This window comes from Pithys albifrons, chromosome 9 (genome assembly GCF_047495875.1).
Source record: "Pithys albifrons albifrons isolate INPA30051 chromosome 9, PitAlb_v1, whole genome shotgun sequence".
Taxonomy (NCBI): Eukaryota; Metazoa; Chordata; class Aves; order Passeriformes; family Thamnophilidae; genus Pithys; species Pithys albifrons.
In genome coordinates this window covers 28221213-28243433 of record NC_092466.1, presented here as the reverse complement: position 1 = coordinate 28243433, position 22221 = coordinate 28221213, and the positions used below count along the sequence as shown (strand labels likewise).

At 37.8% G+C, this 22221-nt stretch overlaps 1 protein-coding gene across 2 annotated transcripts in view; it reads left to right on the top strand.

Annotated features, from left to right (window-relative positions):
* Positions 1-22221, top strand: part of PARG (poly(ADP-ribose) glycohydrolase) — a 62836-nt gene that overhangs the window by 31902 nt on the left and 8713 nt on the right. The window contains exons 10-16 of one of the 2 annotated variants that reach the window (XM_071564202.1): positions 5729-5808; positions 8100-8160; positions 8829-8904; positions 11181-11328; positions 16780-16858; positions 17627-17776; positions 18879-18902. In XM_071564202.1, the coding sequence (XP_071420303.1) occupies positions 5729-5808; positions 8100-8160; positions 8829-8904; positions 11181-11328; positions 16780-16858; positions 17627-17768 (586 nt within the window). In that variant the 3' untranslated portion in view covers positions 17769-17776; positions 18879-18902. Of the gene's footprint in view, positions 1-5728; positions 5809-8099; positions 8161-8828; positions 8905-11180; positions 11329-16779; positions 16859-17626; positions 17777-18878; positions 18903-22221 lie in introns of those variants that run through there. The other variant, XM_071564203.1, reaches the window with a different exon arrangement.

Genomic DNA, 22221 nt, shown 5'->3' with positions numbered 1-22221 from the left:
TCAGTAGATAGAATGGCATCCATTCAGTGGCCAAACATTAGATCATACTAAATAGCATAAAATACTGCTTCAAAATATCAAAGTAAATTTAGAGTGTTCAATTTTTCTTTTTAAAAAACACTACTTAATATATACGATGGCATTAGATTGGGCAGCTTTATGTAAAAATAACCTATCACTAAAGAAATACTTGAATTAATCTTACTGATGAATTTATGATGGAAGTTACATCCTAGTTGAATGTAGAGCCTGAATTGCATTGACTCTCTACATTTATGATGTTGGTTGCAAAGTGGCTTCTTGTGGTGATAGTCATAACCTTCTTTGGTCAATAGTTTGTGGTTTAATGTAGGACTTCATGAAAAATATATTCCTCTTGAAATATCCCAAGTTTGTAACCTGCTTTCTTGTATTTATTTTTATGAGATGCTGAAATGGATACCATCCACTGTTGGACAGAACTGCTCTGTGGATGTTTTTCTTTCCCACTGCTGAATAAGTTTTCAGACCTGTGTTAAGACATTATATAATTTGGTAATTTAGGAAACTACCTAGTTTAGTTTTATGTGAAAGCAAAGTATGAGGAAAAATGTTTGCAATTTTGAGTTGGTGTTCTGGAAAGGACATAGGTTTGTCAAGCACCTGCTTTGCTTCTGCTGGGTCTTTGACCTGCTGCAGATCTGTTCTTACCTGTTGTGTCAAGTTAGAATAACTTATTCAAAACACTCCCATGGTTAAAGAGGAGATGTTGTGTGTCTGTAGTAGCTCCCACCAAAGCCATTGGGGTTGAATTTGTAACTGGACATGCTCTATCTGTTAACATAAGCCTGGTGGATCGTTTGGCACATCCATTAGTGGGTGTCCTGGTCTGAGACCACCAGCATTCCAATAGGACTGAATTTCGTAATCTTTATCAAACAAACCTTTAAAGTAATTTCAGGTGATTGGAAGTGAGAGGGGAAATACAGTAGTTAAGATGTATGTCTTTTATGGAATATATAATATGTAAAAGGAAATGGGAAACTACAGTACCTTTATGCAGGAGAATTGAAATCTAATTTACCAGTAATGCAATTGTCTCTCCATAAACAACATCAATTTCACAACACTAATGAATATTCTCTGGGGAATAAATTATCTAGTGACTTTGAGAGACAACTGAGATGCATTGCTCCTCTGAAAAGTGGTTCAGGATTTTCTGAGTGTTCAGACACTGATCCTACAAAGCTTATTCTGTTAGGCCTGCCATGTGGGGAGAGCCCTTCCCAAATCCTCGTTCGCGAACTCTGGCCATACATGGGGTGAACCCCAACCAATAAATAATCAACTGAAACAGCTTTCTTGGAAAATACTTGAGGCAGAGGATATGGGTAATCAATTTACTTCCAGTTATTCTTACGTGGTAGGCTGGTTTGCCTTCATATATTCAAGGAATGAAAGAGGTTGTTCTGTGGGATAAGCACACTCAGTTATATACACATCTCAGATCTTGCATGGTGTGGCTCTCCCTCTGTGTGCACATTATTGCTTGCAGCTTTCCTAGACCTGAGATACACCAATATCTACAGGCAATCCTTATTGTGGGCGTGACTAAGGTTGTCTTGAGCACAACTGAATTACAGTGTCAGATAATAATATTGTGACAGAACCCTTACTGTAACAAAGTGCTTCAATAAGCTGTGCTTAATATTGGAAATCAAAGCTTTAAAAATACTTCATTACAAATATGATACCAGTTTTGAAAAACATAGAGTTTTATATTTCTATTCTGCTTTCTGGAACTTCACTTTTTTTTTCTCCAAATTATTCCAAGGGTTGGGAATTGCAGGATGGAAGAGATGTCTCTCATGTGCTTCCCAGTGCAACGGATGCAATCCTAAAGGATGAGGTTATTGGGCCATTCAACACTGTATTAGTTTTTCCTTGGAGGTGCTGTGTATCTATGAAATTTCAGTGGTTCCCACTGAGGTTGCTGGCAATTGAGGATGCTCAGCAACTGAGGGTGCTCAGCCATTTAATCAAAGTATCCCTCAATCACATGGAGAGCAGTACAAGCTGACAGTAATATATGAAAGCATACTGTTTCCACCCCTACATGTGTACATATCTATATATCAGATAAACATAGGCTTGAAATGCAGCAAGACAGAAACCCGAGATATTTGGTTCATTCTCTCTCTTTTCCAGGTGTTTTGCCATCCTTAGATAAAAGCTGTTCTTTAGTGGTTAGCTCTGTTGTTGACGTTGAAGGAAATGACTGTTCAATATTTTTGTTTCTGCCCTAACTTTCCATCCTTTCCCCTGCCTGATCCCTTTCCTGGGTGAATTTCATCTATCCATACCACTTCCTTCTAAGTCCTCCCTTCACCTTGATTTGTAGCAGAAAAAAGAGGTTTTAGTAAAATGTTTTATACTTGCTTAAATGTTACATTATCTTTAGTGAGATCACACTAAAACATCAGAAAGAACACAAGTGTGTGTTCAACTATAGTAATAAAGTCACTGTTTAATGCCTGTTGGGGAGTTAAAGAAAAAGCACACAGTTAATTGTAGGGATCAAAAGTCAAAAATTGTGCATATGCACTTCTGCAAACAACACCTATAAAATGCCATGGATTTATGAATGGGAAGAATTCTTTGAAGTGTGATCCGTACTGCAAATTTTTGTGTATTGTTAGAGCATGGACACTTTGCTGAGTCTTACAATAGGCTCTGATTTCAATGTAAAGACATGATTATCCTCTTTGAAATGAAACATTCAAAGGAAGCCCAACCTGGGTATGGAAATACCATTACAAAGTTATTTAACTGGGAGTTTAAATCGCATGATTGTAACGGCTCCTGCTGGAGCCAGTTCTTACAGTAACATCAGGGGAGCAGTTCAGCTCCTTGGAAATGAAATTTTACAAGTAAATACTGTATTTTAATTATACATTAATCAGAAGCAATATTTCAGAACTGTTTACTTAGGCAGGTTCAAATTCTCCTCAGTAAACTGTTCATGCCAAGGTCACTTTTGTGAAGCTCTTCATGGTCTTAAATCACGTTCCTGTTGCATCCTTGGCAATGCAGCCTTTGCGGTTCCTTACAGATTTGCCACTTGCCTCAGCACTGGAGGGAGTTAGGAGCAGGTTCTTTAGAGCTTTTGGCTCCAGCTTTAGAAGGTGGAAATGTTGGTTGAAAATACAGTTTTGAGTTTGCAGTTGAGACTTCAAAAAACAGAATATTGATTACAATTTTAAAATATTTTTTCCCAATCTGGAAGTTTTAGGAAAATACTAATGCAAAACAAATGCACATGTTTTCATAATAATTATTGAAATAGTATAAACTATTGCCTTATAACTTTACTCTATGTTTACTGACAGTTGTTTTATCCTTTCCCAATATCAGTTCTTATTATTTTTTATATTTTATTTCTCCTATATAGGATTTCTCCTCAAAACAGTTTAGTGGCTGAATATTTGCTAGGATAGAGTTTCCATTTAGCCACAATGACTTTAACAATCTACTTTTGTTTATGACATTGTTCACACAACTCTTTTAAAGTCTCTGACCTTGATACTTCCATGTATCTGTGTAGAGATCTTCTGTGTGATTAACATTGCCACTACCTTGGCTTGGAATGAGGAGAGCCGTAAATGAATTTAACAGCTGTGTTTGGTGCTTGGCCCTGGGAGCTTCCTTAGCTCCTGTACCTGCTAAATGGAAGGTTGCAGTAAGGCAGTGGGAACGTCCTGTACAAAGCTAAACAGCTTAAATGTGCAATTGCCAGTAATATTTCAGTTACTTCACCTGAAAGGGAGCTGGAAGTGCTTTGCATTTGATTTACAGTGCACTTCATTTGGATGAGTTCTTTAATTGAATTAATGGATTTTGGCCCTGTGTGGTTCTGTCAGGAAATTATGTGGTTTGCACTTAGATTTTTGGGTAGGTTTTTTTTTAGTAGAATCTTTGTCTTAGTGCTTGAAGAAGAATTAATTTAATGTCTCAGTGATGCCTTCATGTAGCTTTAGTCTTTAAATTACTTACTTAAAAATAAAATTTCCCATAATGTTGCCTAATCAATCATATCAGAAATAAAATTCAAGGTTAAAACATCCATAACTTTTCCATGGGATGTCCTCACTTAAATTAATGGGGCAGTACTGGGCCATTTTCATATCATGTAAATATCATTTGCTTTTCCTGTTGCATTCATAAATATGACTGGTTTTAGCTTGATCTAACTTATTCCAGGCATAGTTTTTCAAGTTCTGTGCTTCTCCTGCCCAGTCTGCTCATTATATGGAGTCAGGACACAAAGAGCTCTCTTCTGGCAGCTTGCAACTTAGGCAACTTAGGCAAGTTGTCAATTTGCTGTAAAGAGGCAAAAAACTTACTAAAGGCATGATCAGGCTAATAGATAAATTAGCCAGTTTAAAGGCTTCATACCAAATGAGGCTTCATGATAAAAGATCAGAGGTAATTTAGGTAAGACCTGCACACATGCATGCACACACACATTAACTGCTTTTATGTACCCCTTACCAGCTGTGCAAGCACAATGCCTTGATAGAATTCGCATATCGGCCCTTTTTAGAATAGGCTGTGTAAGTCTGGAGTTTGCCTTCTTAAAGTCCTGATTCACTAGTCAAAGAATAACAGGTTAATAAAATTAGCTTCTGTGACTTAATATAGATTTTGGATGAAATTGATCTGTTCAGCCTGTATACCTCTTAAGAATTTTCAAATACTGAAAAAATCTAGTTCACTTCACTGCTGAAAGTTGAATTCACCTGACAGCATTCTGGTTTTAAAGGCTGGATGTCATTCCTAGTTCACTTCACTGCTGAAAGTTGAATTCACCTGACAGCATTCTGGTTTTAAAGGCTGGATGTCATTCCAGTACAGGAAAACAAATGAATAATGTTGTGTCATTCCTTTACTTAGACTGTTTATAGGGAGGGAATCTTACATCCTCGGGGCTTTCAGTGGATCAGACGTCTTTTAGTGAGCTTCCTATTCAAAGGGTATTGTTTCTGAAGTCACTGCTGTTCTTCCTTCCAGATAAATTCCATTATGTGTTGCCAATAACAATGCCATGTCACTCTGTTGGAAGCGAAATTAAGTAATGCGTGTTCAAGTTGCTGGAAGGCAGATGATGCAGTAAAAGTATTTCAGCTAACCTTAAAAGAATACATTCACTTCAGGGCTAAAAATAGGATACTTCTTTTTAATGCTTAGGTTTTTTACAAATGAATGTTAGAATGCCATTAAAGCCTGGGGGATGGTGCCATTGCTGTTGGGGGAAGGTGCTTTTCTCTGCAAACGGTGCTGGGGCACTGCAGCTCCTGAGACAACACAGCTGCAGTAATTGCTCTGTGCAACTCGCTGAGCTGAAAGAGGGGTAAGACCTTGGAGTGCTCAACATATGTGTTTTCACCTCTAGGTCACTTATTTTAATCCAAGCCTGTTAACCTTTTGGTCTGTTGCAAATAAAACTTTTTTTTGTATTAGAAGATTGGTACAAGTGACAGGCATTGACTTGGCATCATCATGAGAAATGCAGCAAGTCAACAAACTTACTCCTCCTGAAAAACTTGTGTTACAGAGGCCTGTCTAGAGTACAGTACTTAATGCAAGGCTAATGTAATATGTGCATACTAATTATAAAAAACAAATTGAAGTTAATAAGTAGCATTGATTACTATGCACTAATTGATTGCTTTTATTTCCTGTTTTCCAGATTGTTTGAAGGACGGTCACCAAGAAAGCCTGAAAAACTTAAGACCCTTTTCTGCTATTTTAGAAGAGTCACAGAAAAAAGTATATCCTTTATTCTTTTTTTAAGCTACAAAGCAGATACATAAAAAATTTAATCACATTAAATTTAGAAATGGCTATGCAGCAGTATGATGGAAGTGTGTAACAAAAGCCAGCTTGCAAAGGACACTGATACTCATATACATATGATTACCATATATACGATGCAGACAAGCCAATTTTTTGGTTCTGATAAATAGATACATATATATACATATATATGTATGGGGTGTGTATAAAATATAGAGATACATTTTCACCCCAGCTAAATAGATAGATAGCTATAGATAGATAGATATAAAAGTGTGTGTATATCATTGTGTATATGTGTAGGTATAAATCTGTGTATATGTATAATGTTTGTAATATATGCAACTACTTGCCTCACCGGATCAGAATGAGAATGTTGGGGGAACTTGGCACCAAATACAGTCATTAAACTCAGAGACTTAAAGATTTTGAGTTAAGCATCACATTTCCTACAGTATGCAATTCTTTGACTAGAAAGTTTGTAGTCCTGAGGGATTTTCCCCTACTTGTGTTGGTATTTCAGGTGTTTCCCTTCACTGTCTCAAAGCAAAGCTGTTGTGAAGTTTGCCCAGTTCAATAAAAGTGATAGCAAGGCATGAGATATCTCTAACTCTTTGAGAAGTTAGTGCATAGTCAGATCTTCTGTTATTATCATGAACTTGAACATCTGCATAAGCTTTCAAAAACAGATTTATTTTTGTGATAAACATATAGTTTCAGTGTTGCATTTCTGGGTAGAAAGAGATATTACTGCAGTACCATGCATCACATCTGCAGCAATATCCTTATTACGGTATTTTTTAAAGAACTATTTCTTTACATGTCAGCATTTCACCATTAGCTTAATATTTTCTCAGAAGAGTTTGTTTTAGAAGATAGACAGCTTTAAAATATAAAATATAAAGAGCCCTCCACTTGGTTCAGTCCATCTGCTGTTCATCATTTTAATTCCCCACAAACTAAATGCAGCTATATCCTGTTTCAGCTGTCAGACTTTGAGCAATGTCAATAGAACTAAATCTCTGAGATAAAAAGTAAATTGTGATCTATGTGTGGGACTGAGAAGAAAGATGGTGTACTAGCTTTTTTAAATACATGAGTAATTTTTCATGCAAACCAAGTCCTAAATTTAGGCAACGCTATCTGACCTTCCGTGCATATGAAATCTGTTGTAAACATGGTTTATGAAACTACCATATTAGATTTCCTAACATTATAATTTTAAATAATATTTAATGAGATTCTTGAATGCTCTTTTCTTGAATTAAAAATTTCTACTGTACCTTTAAAATACCCCATTTATTTTTTCTTTTTTTTTTTAATTTGTAAAATACTGCAGTTGATACCAAGAGTTCCCTTCTGGTAAAGCTCTTGATTACTGAAAGCTCTGCACTTCTTTTAAGAGCAAGTAACCCTTCTTTTCCCTAAACCCCTATAAATTGTGAAGGAAAGCATAGGACAGTTTAAGGCTTTTAGAGCGATGATTTTGTGCTTTACATACTGTTTTGAATGTTTTCACAAGCCACCACAGTAGACTTACTGCAGCAAAGAAGTGAGTCTCAAGTTAAGTTTTTTTTAGGATGACATGACCTAATAAAAGGTTGATATTTCCTTTCTGGTGCAAAACTGAACTTTTTTTGAGTAAAATAGGGAGAAAAGATGATTCTGCCTCCTTCCTGCAATGAGCAACAGCTCCTCTTTTTCTTTTGAGAGTAGGAGTCTTTTCTCAGTTGGAATACAGTGAATTTCAGTAGGATTCTGGCAGGACTGAAAACTGGTTGATTTGGGATCCGCTAACACCATCTTGATTGACATAGTAGGACTTTCTCAGAAATATGAGCTGCTGCTCCATCCATCTACAGGTTGAGTGTTCTGTGGTTTGCCTGCTGTCACTGAACAGTAGCTGCTGTTAAAAGTGTGCAGTTTATTTTTTAATAAGTGGCAGCACGTTTTACTTCTGCTACTGAGTCTTTCTAGTAGTGTTTACTATTAAAGGGAAAATCACTTAAGAAATAGTTTTTCCTGGATTTGGAAAAACAAGAATACTCAAATGGCAAAGTGAGAAAACAAGTAAATATTTTGGTCCTCATGTTACTTGTCTTCAATGTGAGCATGGACTGTTCAAAGGAGCTCTTGAGGAAAGTTAAGCTCTTGGTTTCTATGAAGAATTATGTTTGTAATTTTAAAAGCTTATCAGTTAAAATAATCTAAGGACTAAAGCCCTCCTGCTTAATACATTTCCTTTGGGGTTGGTTTGCCTGTAGAACCTACGGGATTGGTGACGTTCACAAGGCAGTGTCTCCAAGAGTTTCCAGACTGGGAGAGGTAAGTCAAACATCCTGTTACTGTAAGAAATTTCTTGAGTCCATGATAGCTGAACTGCATGTATTTGGAATTGATTCAGACCTGGAAGAACTGCAAAACAATGTTTTTTATAAAACAAATAAGAAAACTATCTTTGCTATGCATCATTGCAGAGAGGAATACAGAGGGAAGTGGGTGAACAGCCACAAGGAGCTTGTGTCCTGAGTTTTCCAATATGTTTGTTTGTCTGTAAAGCCAACGGGTCTTGAGTAAAGTTTTAAAACAGTAGCATATCTTTGATGCTGTTGCTTGACTGAGGAACAAAGAGAGAGATGACTTGATTTAAAAAGTGACAGGAAGTATAAAATATGGGTGATAACCAGCACGAACACAAGTCTAGCAGCTTTCCTGCTGGTTAGCAAGTTAATGTGGGACAGGAAAAATGTAGAACTCCAATTTCAAATCTGTGGATTCATGATGAAGAAGGTGGGAAAACTGAACAGTTGACTGTTTTAAATGTTTGCAAATTGTTTTTGAAAGGCACATGAATTTTCTTTAGTCTGTCATGGTTTGTATTCTTTTGAAAATGTGTAAGAACTTTGGATTTGGATGTTTTGTTTTATAATGCATGTTTTTGTGTGAAGGTTCTGTAATTATCCTTTCTGTACAATATTTGTCCTCAATGGTAGATCTCAGAAAAAACTGTCTAGATTGCATGTCACCTATGAAGGCACCATCGAAAGCAATGGACAAGGTATGCTACAGGTGAGTGCATAGAACAGTTAATGTGGCTTTATGCCAAGTTTTTGTTGTACTTTTATGGTCTGCCAGCTTAATGAAGTTGTTTATCTTCAATTGACTTAAATGACAATGTGTTATGCAGTGTAAAAGAGACATCAAAATTAATTCCATGGGCGATCTTAGCACTGTCAATGTTCCCCAGCTTGTCTAAGTAGCACATGTACCTGATACAGAGAGGGCTGACAGAAAATCACAAGCCCTGGACAGCTTCAGGTCTTCTGGTTCAAGCCAGGATCGAAGATTGACAAGATAAAAGATTCAGGCTGGGATCTTGATGACTTGTCAAGGCTTTCAGTTTTTTTTTTTAAAATTATTCTTGTGCCCCAGACAGTGACCAGGTCAGTGGTTCAGGAGACTTTCTTGCTGTTGCCAGCACCACTGTTCCAGTCTGGGAGGCAGTCAGCAAAAGAAATTCATAAGGAGGATGTCCTGTCCATATCTGTAGCAAAGAATACATTTGAGTTTTCAAAGTAATTGCTTTCTGCCTTTCTTTAAAATAGTAGTCTGCCTTCTAAAGTTCTTTTACAAAACAAACCCAGATCAAAATTAAAACTTCTTTAGCCAAGGACATACTGCATAGGGACAGGAAGAAGAGGAGTGCTTTTTTTTCTGCGATGCTTTTTGCTCAGACTTTAAAATGTCTCATGACTTTATGAAAGTTGAGCTCTAAAATACGTGTTGAAATTATTACAGACTCAGCAACTGCTCAGTGATAACCATTTTATAGTGTTGCGCTCGAAGGGCACACCCCCACCCGGGGAGAGCCCTTCCTCAAATCTTCATTCGCGAAGTTTGGCCATACATACATACTCTGCAAAAGGGAGTATTGCCTAGGCTGTGGTGTTTTTCCTCCTGGTTATTTCAAGTCTTGTCAAACAAAGCATCTCTGCTCAGATGAAGAGCAGTTGCTCTTGGAGGGAGCAGGATGGCCAAGGCAGGACAGTGCAGGAGTGCACCATGATCCATCCCAGCCTCAGTTGTTTGGGACAAGCAGGGCAGGGATGGGGACAGGAGCAGTTCCTGCTGGCTGTCCAGTGGCCATCAGCCAGAGAGATGAGTCAGGGCACCAAGGACAGTCCCAGAGGTCCAGTCAGTGAGTGAGGCCCCAGCAGGGTCAGGGCTGGGCTGGGCTGTGTGTGATGTGTCTCAGGCCAGGTCCAGGACAAGGGGCTGTGTTTGTAACAGGGGCCCGAGGGGAGGGGGCTCAGCACACTTAAAGTGCTTTTGGGGCCCTGGCACATGGAACATTTGGGTAGCTTTCATTTAACTTCTTTTATCATAGTCAAGTTCAGTAAATCTTAAGCAACTGAAATGTGTTGGTATTTCCAGCACAGACTAAAGGAACATCTGCTGCTGGCTGGCTCTTGCTGTGCTTTAGACTTGCCTCTGACTCAGTCTGTAATGTACACAGGTGTTCATGTCACTCCAGCAACTTCCATTTCCCTCCTGTATATGTGCTCTTATTAGCTGCCTAAATAAAAACCAGTAAGAAGATAATAGGATTTTAAAGATGAAGTCACTTTTTAAAATTATAAATTTACATGGGCAGTTAATTTGCATAAATAGTAATTGCTTTATTGAATAAACAAAATCTTTTAAAAACGATTGTTTGTATGAAACTCTAATTTGCAAAATACCATTTATTGCAGCAAAAAGTAGTCCAGAGCTTCTCCGTTTAAAGCAGAAACCTTAATAGGCAAAATGACTTGCGTTGTTTGAGTGCATTTCAAGGAGAATTTGTTAGTGCATTTCAAGGAGAATCCACAAGAGGGGTTTTGGGGTATAGAGCTGTTACAAGGTCAGTGCTAATCTAAAAATGCTTTGGTGTGGACAGCTGGGGCAGAATGCTTATGAGAGGACAACTTAATGGTTTTTTAATGCCCCTAAAAAGCAAAAAGAATGCTGTAATTTGCTGTTTCATCTTTCCCATTTAATGAAATGTGTTTTATTCCTAAGTTTGTGCTCTTCAAGGAAAACCCACAAAACCTGGATTCAGAGTATTTGAGATGCAAAATTTGTTTTCCTGTGTAATGTCTCACTTAAGTTTTCTGAGAAGCTGAACGGAAAAAAAAGAGAAAGACGTGATTTGATAATCATTCCCTCTGCTTGTATTTTTAAGTGATTGCAGCAGATTTCAAGAGAATTACTGAAATTTGTACAGCATTTTATCTACCTTGGTAAATGAAAGGATTTTATGCTGTTGGATTATCTCATGATCCTCCTGAATGTATTTTTGGTAGGTTGATTTTGCAAACCGTTTTGTTGGAGGTGGTGTGACTGGGGCAGGACTGGTACAAGAAGAAATTCGGTTTTTAATCAATCCAGAACTGATTGTATCGAGGCTCATCACTGAAGTCTTGGATCACAATGAATGTCTTATCATCACAGGTTGGTCTTTGCAGAAAATGTTTCACATCTAATTCTGATTTTGTATATAGAAAGCATATTTCAAGTGGAAGTTTAGTATGTTTAAATGCTGTAGGGATAAAAAAAGAAGGGTAAAAAAAAAAGTCAAGACATTTGACAAAGAACTTCCGGCTTTATGCCACCTCTTAGGAATATAGGGATACTGCTCCAATAGATGCTTTGTGAAAGAAGCAAAAAGGAGAAAAAGTGACAGCAAGCAGACAGAAGCTTTTTATCCTTGGAGTCTTTAGCTAAAGACTGCTGTTGGACAATACAGGTGACAGGCACAAATACCAGCTATTACCTGGTCCCAGCTGTCAGCAGGTAATGCTTCTGTTGCCATTAAAGGATGAGGGATTTTTGTTCCTGTCTGGAATTTGTAACATTTCATGTGGTCAGGGGGATTGAAAACTCAGAAGAGGAACTATCTTCTGGTTACCTAAAAGGGGAGGAAGTAGAAGAGGAGAAAATCAGTACTAAAATAGGATAGAAAGTCAGGAACTGTCTCTTCAGGACTTTGATCCTGTAAGTCACACACACATCTTTGTCTTGATTGTAAGTTAGTTACAAGTTTTCAATTGCAACATCACAAACTAAATGCCTCTCCACTATGGTGTTGAGGGGCTGTGTATGGAGATGCCCTGTCTGTCCAGTGCTTTGCTTAAAGGGTTTTCCTATTTTTTTCCACCTCTGTCATAGAACTTGGAATGTTTTATTATCCAGTGGATCAAAATAGTTTGCATGAAAAGACCAGATGTCACTGTTAAGAACAGGACTGGCCAAGGTCATGCAGTGTGTGGCTCAGTTCTATACACAAGAACACAGTGAGCATTTCTCATGGCTGAAAAATAAAATTAGGCTATAATCCTTTTTCGTTTTACTCTAAAGAACAGCTAAAAGGAAAAAATAAGATCAGATCCTTTGGGTAAATATTGTAATAAACTATGTTTATATTTTTCAGTCTGCTGTAGTAAAAGTGGTGGATTTAGATACCTGAGCTGTCTCACAAATGAAGAATTTGTACAGGTATTAGAATACAATTCTTGGAAAAGTCCATCTATGAACTTTTCTCTCATATACATACACAGTAGAAATTTGAGCTTAAATCTTTCAAGTTTTAGTCTGTCCTGAGTTATTGATTGTACTGGGCAGATCATCTTTTGTTTTCAGCGTTGTATTCGGTAATCTTTATAAGACAGTGTTTTGTTTTGGCTTTGCACACTGCCAGAATTAATGCCTTTGCTGTGGAAACTTTTGATAAATTGTTTTTTGTGAGTACCTTTTAAAAAAATTCTTGGCTATCACAAACTTCTAGAATATGATACTATATTAACATGTATATATTAACACTCTCCTCTGGGTGAGGCTTTTCTGGGGAGGGTAAAAACAGAGCACAGCTATCAGTCTGAGCAATAACTGGCTGAGGAAGACTCTGAATGTTTGGAAAGACCTTCTTCCATTCCCCTGCAAAAAAAAATAGTCATTTGGCATGGACAAATAAAAGTGAAGATGTCTTTTCATTGCAGTAACATTTTAGTTTTCTTGAGTACTTTGCAGTGTTTTGCAATTAGTATTTGTGATATGACGTTCTTCCCTAATGGAAATATCCATTCCATCATTTTTATTTAAGCCCTGGAGCAATTCCACTTTGGTGCTTAGCCAAGTCTCCCTTGTGTCACAATCTTCTTGATAAATTACATATTTGTGATGCATCTTCACTCAGCAGGCTAATGGGTATAACTGTGTAGCTTAAATTTGCAGAGGAGTCCAAGAAATTGGGAGATAAATTAAATTTGCTGTGATTGCACAGTATCTGGTTAAGATCACTGCTGTAATGAATATGGAACTGGTCAAGCCAACAGTCAGGTTCTTCGGCACAGACAGCTACCTACAGAAATGTCAATAGCAATGCCAGAGATTGCCACAGCTGCATTTCTGGTAGAGCTGTGAGGGAATGTGAGTAGTTTTCATTCAGAGATTTTTTTCATTCTGTTTTTCCCCTGTTTGAGCTCTCGTGTACTCGGGCATGGCAGGAGCAGGTGGAGCTGTGTGTGTTCCATGTTTGCTTTACATCCACAGATGGATCTATGGCCAGGCTGGACCACATCTTAGCAAGGCATTTTTAGAGACTTCTGACCACATTACTCAGGCAGCAAATGAGATAAGATAATTGGTTCAGCTGAAAATTTGCTCAGAAGAGAAAATTGTTTTTCAGCTGGATTTAGCAGGCAGATCGTGCCAGTGTCAGGAGAGCCAGGAGACTAATGGTGGTGCAGGAGAAGGATTGGAAGAACTGATTGATTCCCCTCGCTTTTGGCACTAAATGTGCCTTTATGTTGGTGACTGTAGAATTGTACTCTTGCAATTTTCGCATCTGCTTTTTATTCAGTACTACTGCCCCTCCAGAGGTAAAATTTCTAGCTCATAAGAAATACCAGAGGGACACCATGGTGGGGCTCTTCCCCAGTCCCTGGGAGCATTATCAGGCTGTACAGATCATATGCAAATGTAAAGCTGTACAGTGGAGTCTGAGAGAGATCTATTTATTGTTAGTAATAAATGCAAATCTTTCTAGGTTGATAAGCATAAACACCAACACTTGGCAGTTTCACTGTTTCTCTGATGCTGTAACTTGTACAACTTTCACAAAGGATAGATCTTTGAATGGTACCTTTATATACACTCTTTTGACTTTAGGTAGGCTTTTTTAGGTTTTGTAGCTTGTTTTTAAAGTTCTGATGAAACTCTACTATGCTTTATATGTGGTTTGCCCTTTTTTACTGCTTTATTTTTTTTAATAGGAAGAAAAAAGATTCACCAGAAACATTAACAAATCCAGCTTATCCTATACTGCTTCTGTTCTCTCAGCAACAGAAGTTTGTATCCCAATAGTTCACAGGCAAAAGTATTGTCAGTTGAATAATCATTTTTGCTTGACAAGTTTCCAGAGCTTCACTTATGAACAGTCATTGATTTTCATTAACTTTGGGTTTCTGGGACATGACTTGAGAGTTTGTGTGATTTCTCTGAGTTTCTCTGTTATTGGTTTTCTTATATATGTGCGTATGTGTGTGTATTTGCTTGTCTGTTTGTTTCCTGGTGCTTTTGTCATCAGACACTGCAATTCCATAAAAATTAATGAGAACAATGAACTTTTAAAAAGCCAGCTTAATACTTTGACCGGGACAATATCTTTATAACCTAGTGGGTTTTTTCCACATTAGACACCAAAGGAAATGCTTCTTTTTTGAAGTTGGAAGTTTTGTCCTCTAATGAGAGCTCTGAGAAAAATCCCATATTTCTCTGGTCTGTCTTTTGTTGCTCTATGCTCAGACACTTTTTCCAGGTAAAACTGAATTTTATGTATGTCAGGAAAAGTCTTGCTGCAGGTTGATAGCCTGCAATTCAGTTAGAAAGCTGATTTCTGAATATTGAAGCTGCTTGGCATTGTCCTGTGTACAGGAGCATGGATGTGTGTGAATATATGGGCACATTCTGTCATCCACATTTTTGAGAGGATTTTGTAATAGGAAGTGAGCTCTTAGTGAGGAATCTTCTACTATCCCACTCACTTTGCATAGCAGCTTTTCAAAATAGCCTTGAGTGGGATTTGTGTGCTCTCAGTATGGTTAATCATCCAGACAAATCTAAATAAATAATGAGTGGAAAATGGGGCAGATGAGTTAAAGAAGCACTGATAAGATTTGACAGTTAAAATTAATAAGGGTAAGTGGGGAAAATGTCTTGAAGGATATGCATCATTTTAAACAGTTTTTAACAGCTTGTTTCCTACAGTTGAGACTATGAAAGACTATCAAATTCCCTTGGCAGTGAGGTTTAAAGTTAATTGTTCTGTGTTTTCAGTTGTTCAACTTGAATTGTATTTTTATTTAGAGATTGGAAAACTAGATTAAATTTAAACTTTTGCATTCACAGGGTATTGCTGATCTGCACAATAATTAGGCTCTACTCTTGTCTTAATAATCAGGTGTTTTATGCTGTCAGCTTGCTTTTCTTTCTAAAACCTAGTTTTTCCTGTTCTATTTATAGGCATAGCTGATGTCACCAGTTAAGGGGTTGCTTAACACTTCTCTTCTTACTTTTACTGTTTATAACTTGTATACTACATCTTGTATGAGCAAAGTTTTCCAAACAAGTTATCTTTTTCAGTCCCTGCTTTGAAAATTCAGCTGGTGGGAACTCAGAACTGGGGGAAAAGTTGTGATTTTTGTTCAGCATTATTCAGTATTTCTTTGCAGCATTTTTGCAACCCCTAGGTTTTGAAGCAAGGTCCTTAAGCTCTATAAAATGAAGTGAAAGGCAACCTTTTAGAAAGGTTATGATCCTTGTTCCCAGTTCAGATGTGTTCCTTCTTGGTCTTGGGCTAACCCTTTTGAAAGGAGTTGGTATAACAGAGCACAGTACTGGTGGCCTTAATAAGCTGCTTTCTGACAGTCCTTAATGCCAGGATATCCTGTGGGACCTTTTCAAGAGCAGCCAAGTGTGTTCTAGACCATGTTTTTGGGGTTCTTGTGCTTTTACAGAAGTGGCTGGTGGTGCTGACCCCACTGCAGCCGAGAGCAGTGGCCTCTCCAGTGCCATTAATTGCTGTGAAATCTGGCAGGTGCTGTGAGGAACCATAGTGCATAAATCATGCTGAGCGAAATAAAACAAAAGGAAATAGGTGTACTGGGCAATGAGACTACAAAGCTGTGACAGTCCTACCTATGTGTATGAGGTTGCCCTCAAGAGCCTGTAGAGCAACAACTTGGGTAACACTGGCATGTTGGAAATCTGCTTGGTATCTGACCATCAGGGTTTTCCTCAGCTTCATGGATTTCAGTTTGTTAGAGAAATAAAACTTGCTAGAGAAACAAAATGTGTAAACATATAGCTCACCAGATACATTTGAATTTCTTTGTTTTTCTTCTCATGGTTCCTAAACTGTCAGCCCAGATGTTTTCTAAATTGTGTTGAAGTGAGGTTGCCACATCTTTAGTAGCAGAGTGATTATGTTACCATCGCGTTCACAGGTTGTAGCCTCAAAAACAAAAAGAAAGAAAGGCACAGAAGAAAAGGTGGCATGGAACATCACAGTCCTTGTTAACCACATATTAGCTGGTAAACAAAAAGATAGATAAACAGATAACAGGCAGTTTATTGAGCAGCTATTGGACCTCTTGTTATATACTGGAGAGCACATGTGGATCTTCACTTGTTGTGTTCTGCAGTGGATGCTACTCCTCCCCTGTGGGAAAGGAGCTTTACAGGATGATCTGGTATTCTTGGTGCAAATACATATTCTCTGTTTTCCATTGCTTTTGGGAGCTGTGTCTTCATTCAGAGGAGCAGTGGTTCCTATCAGAGATTTGCCAAGTGAGAAAAATGTGTACATATTTATATGTAATATGGAAAATCATTTATTTATTTCAGGTACTGAGCAGTACAGTGAGTATACAGGCTATGCAGAAACTTATCGGTGGGCAAGAAGCCATGAAGATAATACTCCAAGGTAAAGTTTAAATGAAGGAATAAATGGATGTTACAAATTTGAAAACTTGGTGCTCCTAAGCATTTCCTAGCATTTGCCTTAATGGGGTATTTGACTGCTTGATGCTGCTCCCTTCAGTAGGGTGACCTAGTTAAGAAAGATATATCATATTAATAATGAGATAATAACTCTAATAAGTGGTACCTGACCATATGTCGGTTCTTAGACCAACATCTTTTACAGTTATATGTATTTAATCCACGTTTTTGTTACAATACTGACTGAAATGTAGATTGTAACGTCACAAGAAGTTTAACAGTGCTACCTCAGGTGCCACAGTGCAGCTCATGTGTGCAAAATAAGACTTAATATCATGAATTTGAGTAGAAAGCTCTGAATCCTTGAATTCATTTCTCCAACAATGTTGTTATAGTGTATAAAAATATTTTTCATTTACTGTAGAGACATACACAACGTACTCATTTAAATGTTGGAGGAAGATAGAGAGACACTGACCTTGCAGTGTTCTGATGTACTTAATAAATAGTGCTGTGTAATTGGATTTGTTTCATGCTTATGCCTAAATATTTAGTGAGACCTGTCTCATTTCTCATGCTGCTTTCCTTCCCAACCCACAAAGGAGGAGCACTCCATTTTCTCTTACAGGTGCACCTTTTTAGCTGCTTCTGACAGAGAAGCTCTGCAGGGAACTGCTCATTTTGGGTCATGATTATATGGCCAGTATTAAACAACTAACATAATCCACTTTTCTCCCTGCTCCAATTTTAGGGATGAATGGCAACGCCGCTGCACTGAAATTGTTGCTATAGATGCATTTCACTTCAGACGTTTCCTTGATCAGTTTGGTCCGGAGAAGATTAGAAGAGAGCTCAACAAGGCCAGTAACTTCTTAAACCAGCCTGCAGTCTAATGTTCATAGTACCTTTTCAAATATTTTTGTTTTACTGTCTTCAGCTAAGGAAGTTCTTGCTTAGTTGTGTCTCATATAAGGCAAAGGTTTACTTCAGGGTTTTGCTCTCCAGTGTTAAACACAGGATTGTCAGTTATAACTCCTGTCCTTGGATATGTTATTCGAAGGTATAAAAGGCTTTCAAAATATAAATGAAACGTGAGTGTATGTTTTGTTAAGTCTTCCCTGTCCGGCTTCTAAATGACAGGCTGAGAGTTGGGTTCTTCAGCAGGGGGAAGAGAAGGCCTCAGGGAGAGGCTGATTTCATCCTTCCGGTACCTAAAGGGGGCTTAAAAAAACAGAGAGAGAAGGACTTTTTATAAGCGCAGATAGTGACAGGGCAAGAATTTAAACTGGAAGAGGGCAGATTTAGATTACATGTTAAGAAGAAATTCCTTACTGTGAGAGTGGTGAAGGCCTAGAACAGGTTGCCCAGAGAAGCTGTGGATGTCCCTTGCCTGCGAGCATTGGAGGCCAGCTTGGATGGAGCCCTGAACAAGCTGGTGTAATGAATGAATGGCATCCCTGCCCATGGCAAGGAGGTTGAAACTAGATGATCTTTGAGGTCCCTTCCAACCCAAACAATTCTATGATTCAAAATTATGATACTAAATTCTTTTCCTATGATTTGCTCTGTTGAATCCTACTCAGCTGTACAATCAGGATGGACAAGGAGGTGCTGCATGTTTTAACATGGTGACAGTTCATACCTATGATGCTACTTGTTCTTCTTGCACCTTTCTTCTCTGGTCCTGGGCTGTTGACGTATTACCTGAGAGTTTATCTTTTCATATAATGAGAACTTCTTGAGAACAGATCCAGCTGTTCATAAATCCGTGTTCTTTATTTTCACAGTAGCTGTCAGGGCTGTTGCAAGTGGATATGTGTATATACATGCCAGGTAGAGCTTACACTGTTCAGAAGACTGGCAATTCAGGCCAGTTTTAATGCTATAAAGAAAACAACTAGGCTGACATTGAAGACTAGCACGCTTCCTACTAATAATTCTTACATACTATTGATCTTTATCGTTATTTGTTCAAAGTTGTCAGTCCTTGACCTTGCCCTAAGTTATCTGTGTTTATACAAAACTGGTCCTTGATAGTCTCAGACATTCAGTTACCAGACTGAAGAGCTCTTTGACAAGGGAAGCTGAAACTGTGGTGAGCATCTCTTTTTTCTCTCTTCTGCCCTTGCTAATTTGGGATTTTTTTCCTTAAAGAAGATACTTGAGATGGTTCCCAGCCCTTGGTCTCTGCCCTGGACTATGTGCTGCATAATGTTTGGGATCATTGTGTTACTTCCTCAAGCCATGGCAGGTGCTTTATCATCTGCATGGTTGAGGTTTTCTTGTAATTTGGTTTTCTTGTTTTGCCGCTGCTCTGTATTGAAGCCAAAGCAGTCTTTTCCCAGGTTTTGAGGTTGTACTTCTTCAGGGATTAGTAATTGTCATCAGTGAGCTGTTTATAGTTATGAGACCTTGGCTTTCAATCTGTGCAATTGTTTTCAAGGCCTCTGCTGTTACCCACACACAAATTTCATCTCCTAACATGCTGTATCTGGACTCAGTCTCCAGTTCACATGGCAAATTCTCCTAAGTTAATGAGGCTGCTGTGCTGGAATGAGGGCCTTGCATGGCTGGTGTAAGGCACAGGTGGTGAAAGGTGCAATTGACTCCAAGAATGCTTTTTCACTGTGCTCATGTTTGAATTCAGAACGTGCTAATGATGAAGTTTCCTTGGTGTCCTACATTTAGAGATGCAGCAGCATCTGCTTTACTTTGGGTGCTGAATGTAAGGGCTCAGTGCTACAGCTGTTAAAGCCTCCTGCCTTCTGTAGTATAGGAGGGTATAGAGTAATATAGGATGTATTTTAAATAAATCCAACCATAGGAATACACTGCCCTAATTCTCAACTGGAAAGGGAATACATCCCCTCGGGATGATACACAGTGCTGAAGGACTAATTTAATTTAGTTGTAAAACCTTAGCATCTTGACTATAACATATATATATATATATATATATATATATATATGTATGCACACATATAACTATAACATATATATATATAACATTCATCAGCTTGTTTTTTCATGGTTGGTAATGAAATTAGCCCTGAAAAAGACAGTTAAGTATATTTTGTAAACTTCACTGATATCTTAGTAAAAAATTCAAATTACCTATGTCAGTAAATTTATTATCTGCCTACTATTTTCAGTTTTATTGATTGGGTTTGCATTTTTAAAATAAATTATGATAGATCACTGCAACTGTTATAAGGTGTATTGGTTTGGCTGATGTTTTATGCAGACTAATTGGTATTTAAAGAAAATTTTAAGCCTGAGTTAATTCTCTGTTTACTATAGTGAAAGTTTCATCAAATTTATTGGAATTCCTGTAATATTTTAATTATTTAATTTTTTTATGTACTATGGTGGAGTTTTCAGTTTCATTTAATACTAACCTTTAGAGTTTTCTGTGGGTGAAATCAAGTTGATGGAATAAGCTGCGACTCCATTTCTAGTCTGATTTAATAAATCAGGACGCAGCAAGCACAGTATGTGCACATGGGCTTTGAAATACAAGTGTATTATGTACTAGTGGACAGAACTTGGGATCCAGAGGTTCTTTTGTTTGTCAGTTACACTGTTGGACACTACAAAATGATTGAAACAACTTCAAGTGATTCTTCTTACAACATGTATTTTCTTACAAGCCTGTTTGATTTCTCTGTTAAAAGATCTGTTTGTCTTAAAGAACCAGATGTTCATTCCCAGTTAGTTTTCTTAAAAGTGAGCTGTCTGAGGCTGACCTTTGTTTCTGGTTTAACCCATGCCCAGAAAACAAGCTTGGTATGGTTAAAGTCAGCGGTTCAGAGTAAGGAAAAAGTAAATCATTGTATCCGATTTCAGCATTGAGGTGTTCAGATCTGTGTGTGAGACATGCCACTGTTCTATCCTTACTGCCCCTTGAAATTGTTGTCTAATAAAGGCTCTTACTAGCAATGATTTCTCCAGTTAAAGTTCCACTTTCCAAGTCCTGAGAAACAACTCACTGACTTATAACTGGACTTGCAATCCCACTCATGAATGGCATTAAGACTGTTTTTATAGTCCTTCATTAAAGTAAAGTTGCAGCTTCATAATTGGCATGAAGTGCTTTCCTATGAATTATGGTGTGCAGAACATGTTTCAAACGGTGCTAAGCATGAGAGCCTTATAGAATATTTTTCTCTGAAAACAAACCGATTGTAAGCATCACACAACTTCAAGTTTATATTCTCTCATATTATTTAGAAGTTGGGCACAAATTAAAAACAGATTCATTGATGTAGTTCAAACGTAACAGCTTTTCTGCTTCCGGTATGGAAGTAACTGTTTTAAAAATGCACAGAAACTTTTTGTATTCCTGTATTGCCAGGTGAAACCTACTTAAAATAGTGATGCACTGTCTCTTTAAAAACAAACAAAAAAAAGAAGGATGAGTTTTCTTTATCCTTTATTTGCTGTGAAAAATCATATGGGAGCACTTACTTAGATATTTTTCTTCATTGCTGCTGAAGTCCTCCCAAGTATTCCTGACTTACTGTGTCTGATGAGACAGGTTCTGTTCTCCATGTCCTGGTGACTTGAGAAATACATGCCCATTAAGTAGGAGCTGAAAAGAAAATGGCATCCCTTTGCAACAGCAATCCATTTCTCTGACTGGGAGGATGGAGTCTGAAGAATTAATGTCCCCACAGCCAGTGGGCCATGCGTGGCCCATGAGTTTGGTGCAAAGTGGCTTTAGACATTAATCACACTGATAGCTGTGACTTGAAAGAGCTTGAGGAGCTGCACACACCTGAGGGTGTGAAAGTGCTCCTTATGCAAACTCTGAATCAGGGTACCCTGCTAAATTGTAATTAAATTTTACCAGAAGTCTGAATTTCCAGCTTAGAATTGCAGCACAGTTTCAGATTGAAGAGAAACTGTGGGTATTTCTCAGTCTGTACTAGACAATTGTACCAATTCAGTACATTTTTATACTTTTGAAAAACTTCCCAAAGAGATCTATATTTTCTTCTATACATGGAAGGACCTGCCTTTACTCGAGGTTTCTTAGTGAATATCCCACTTTCTCCTGCTGTCCTCATTTCTTTCATTAGACCTGTATTCAAAAATAATCATTTTGTATTTAATTTTCAGTTTTGAGGAATTTTGGTGATGCTGGACACAGCAGTTCAGCTGTCATGTGTGCTACATAGTCTGAAAAGCAATAAACATACCATCTGGTATTGCTTATTCTCTCCTGAAAAGTTTCCTGTAGCTGTGATGAAATCCCTGGGACTCAGCACCTGTATCTTAATTTTTAACTTGGGTCCAAATAAGGCAAAATTCTTCTTGCCTTAAATTTTTTTCTTACTGATATTA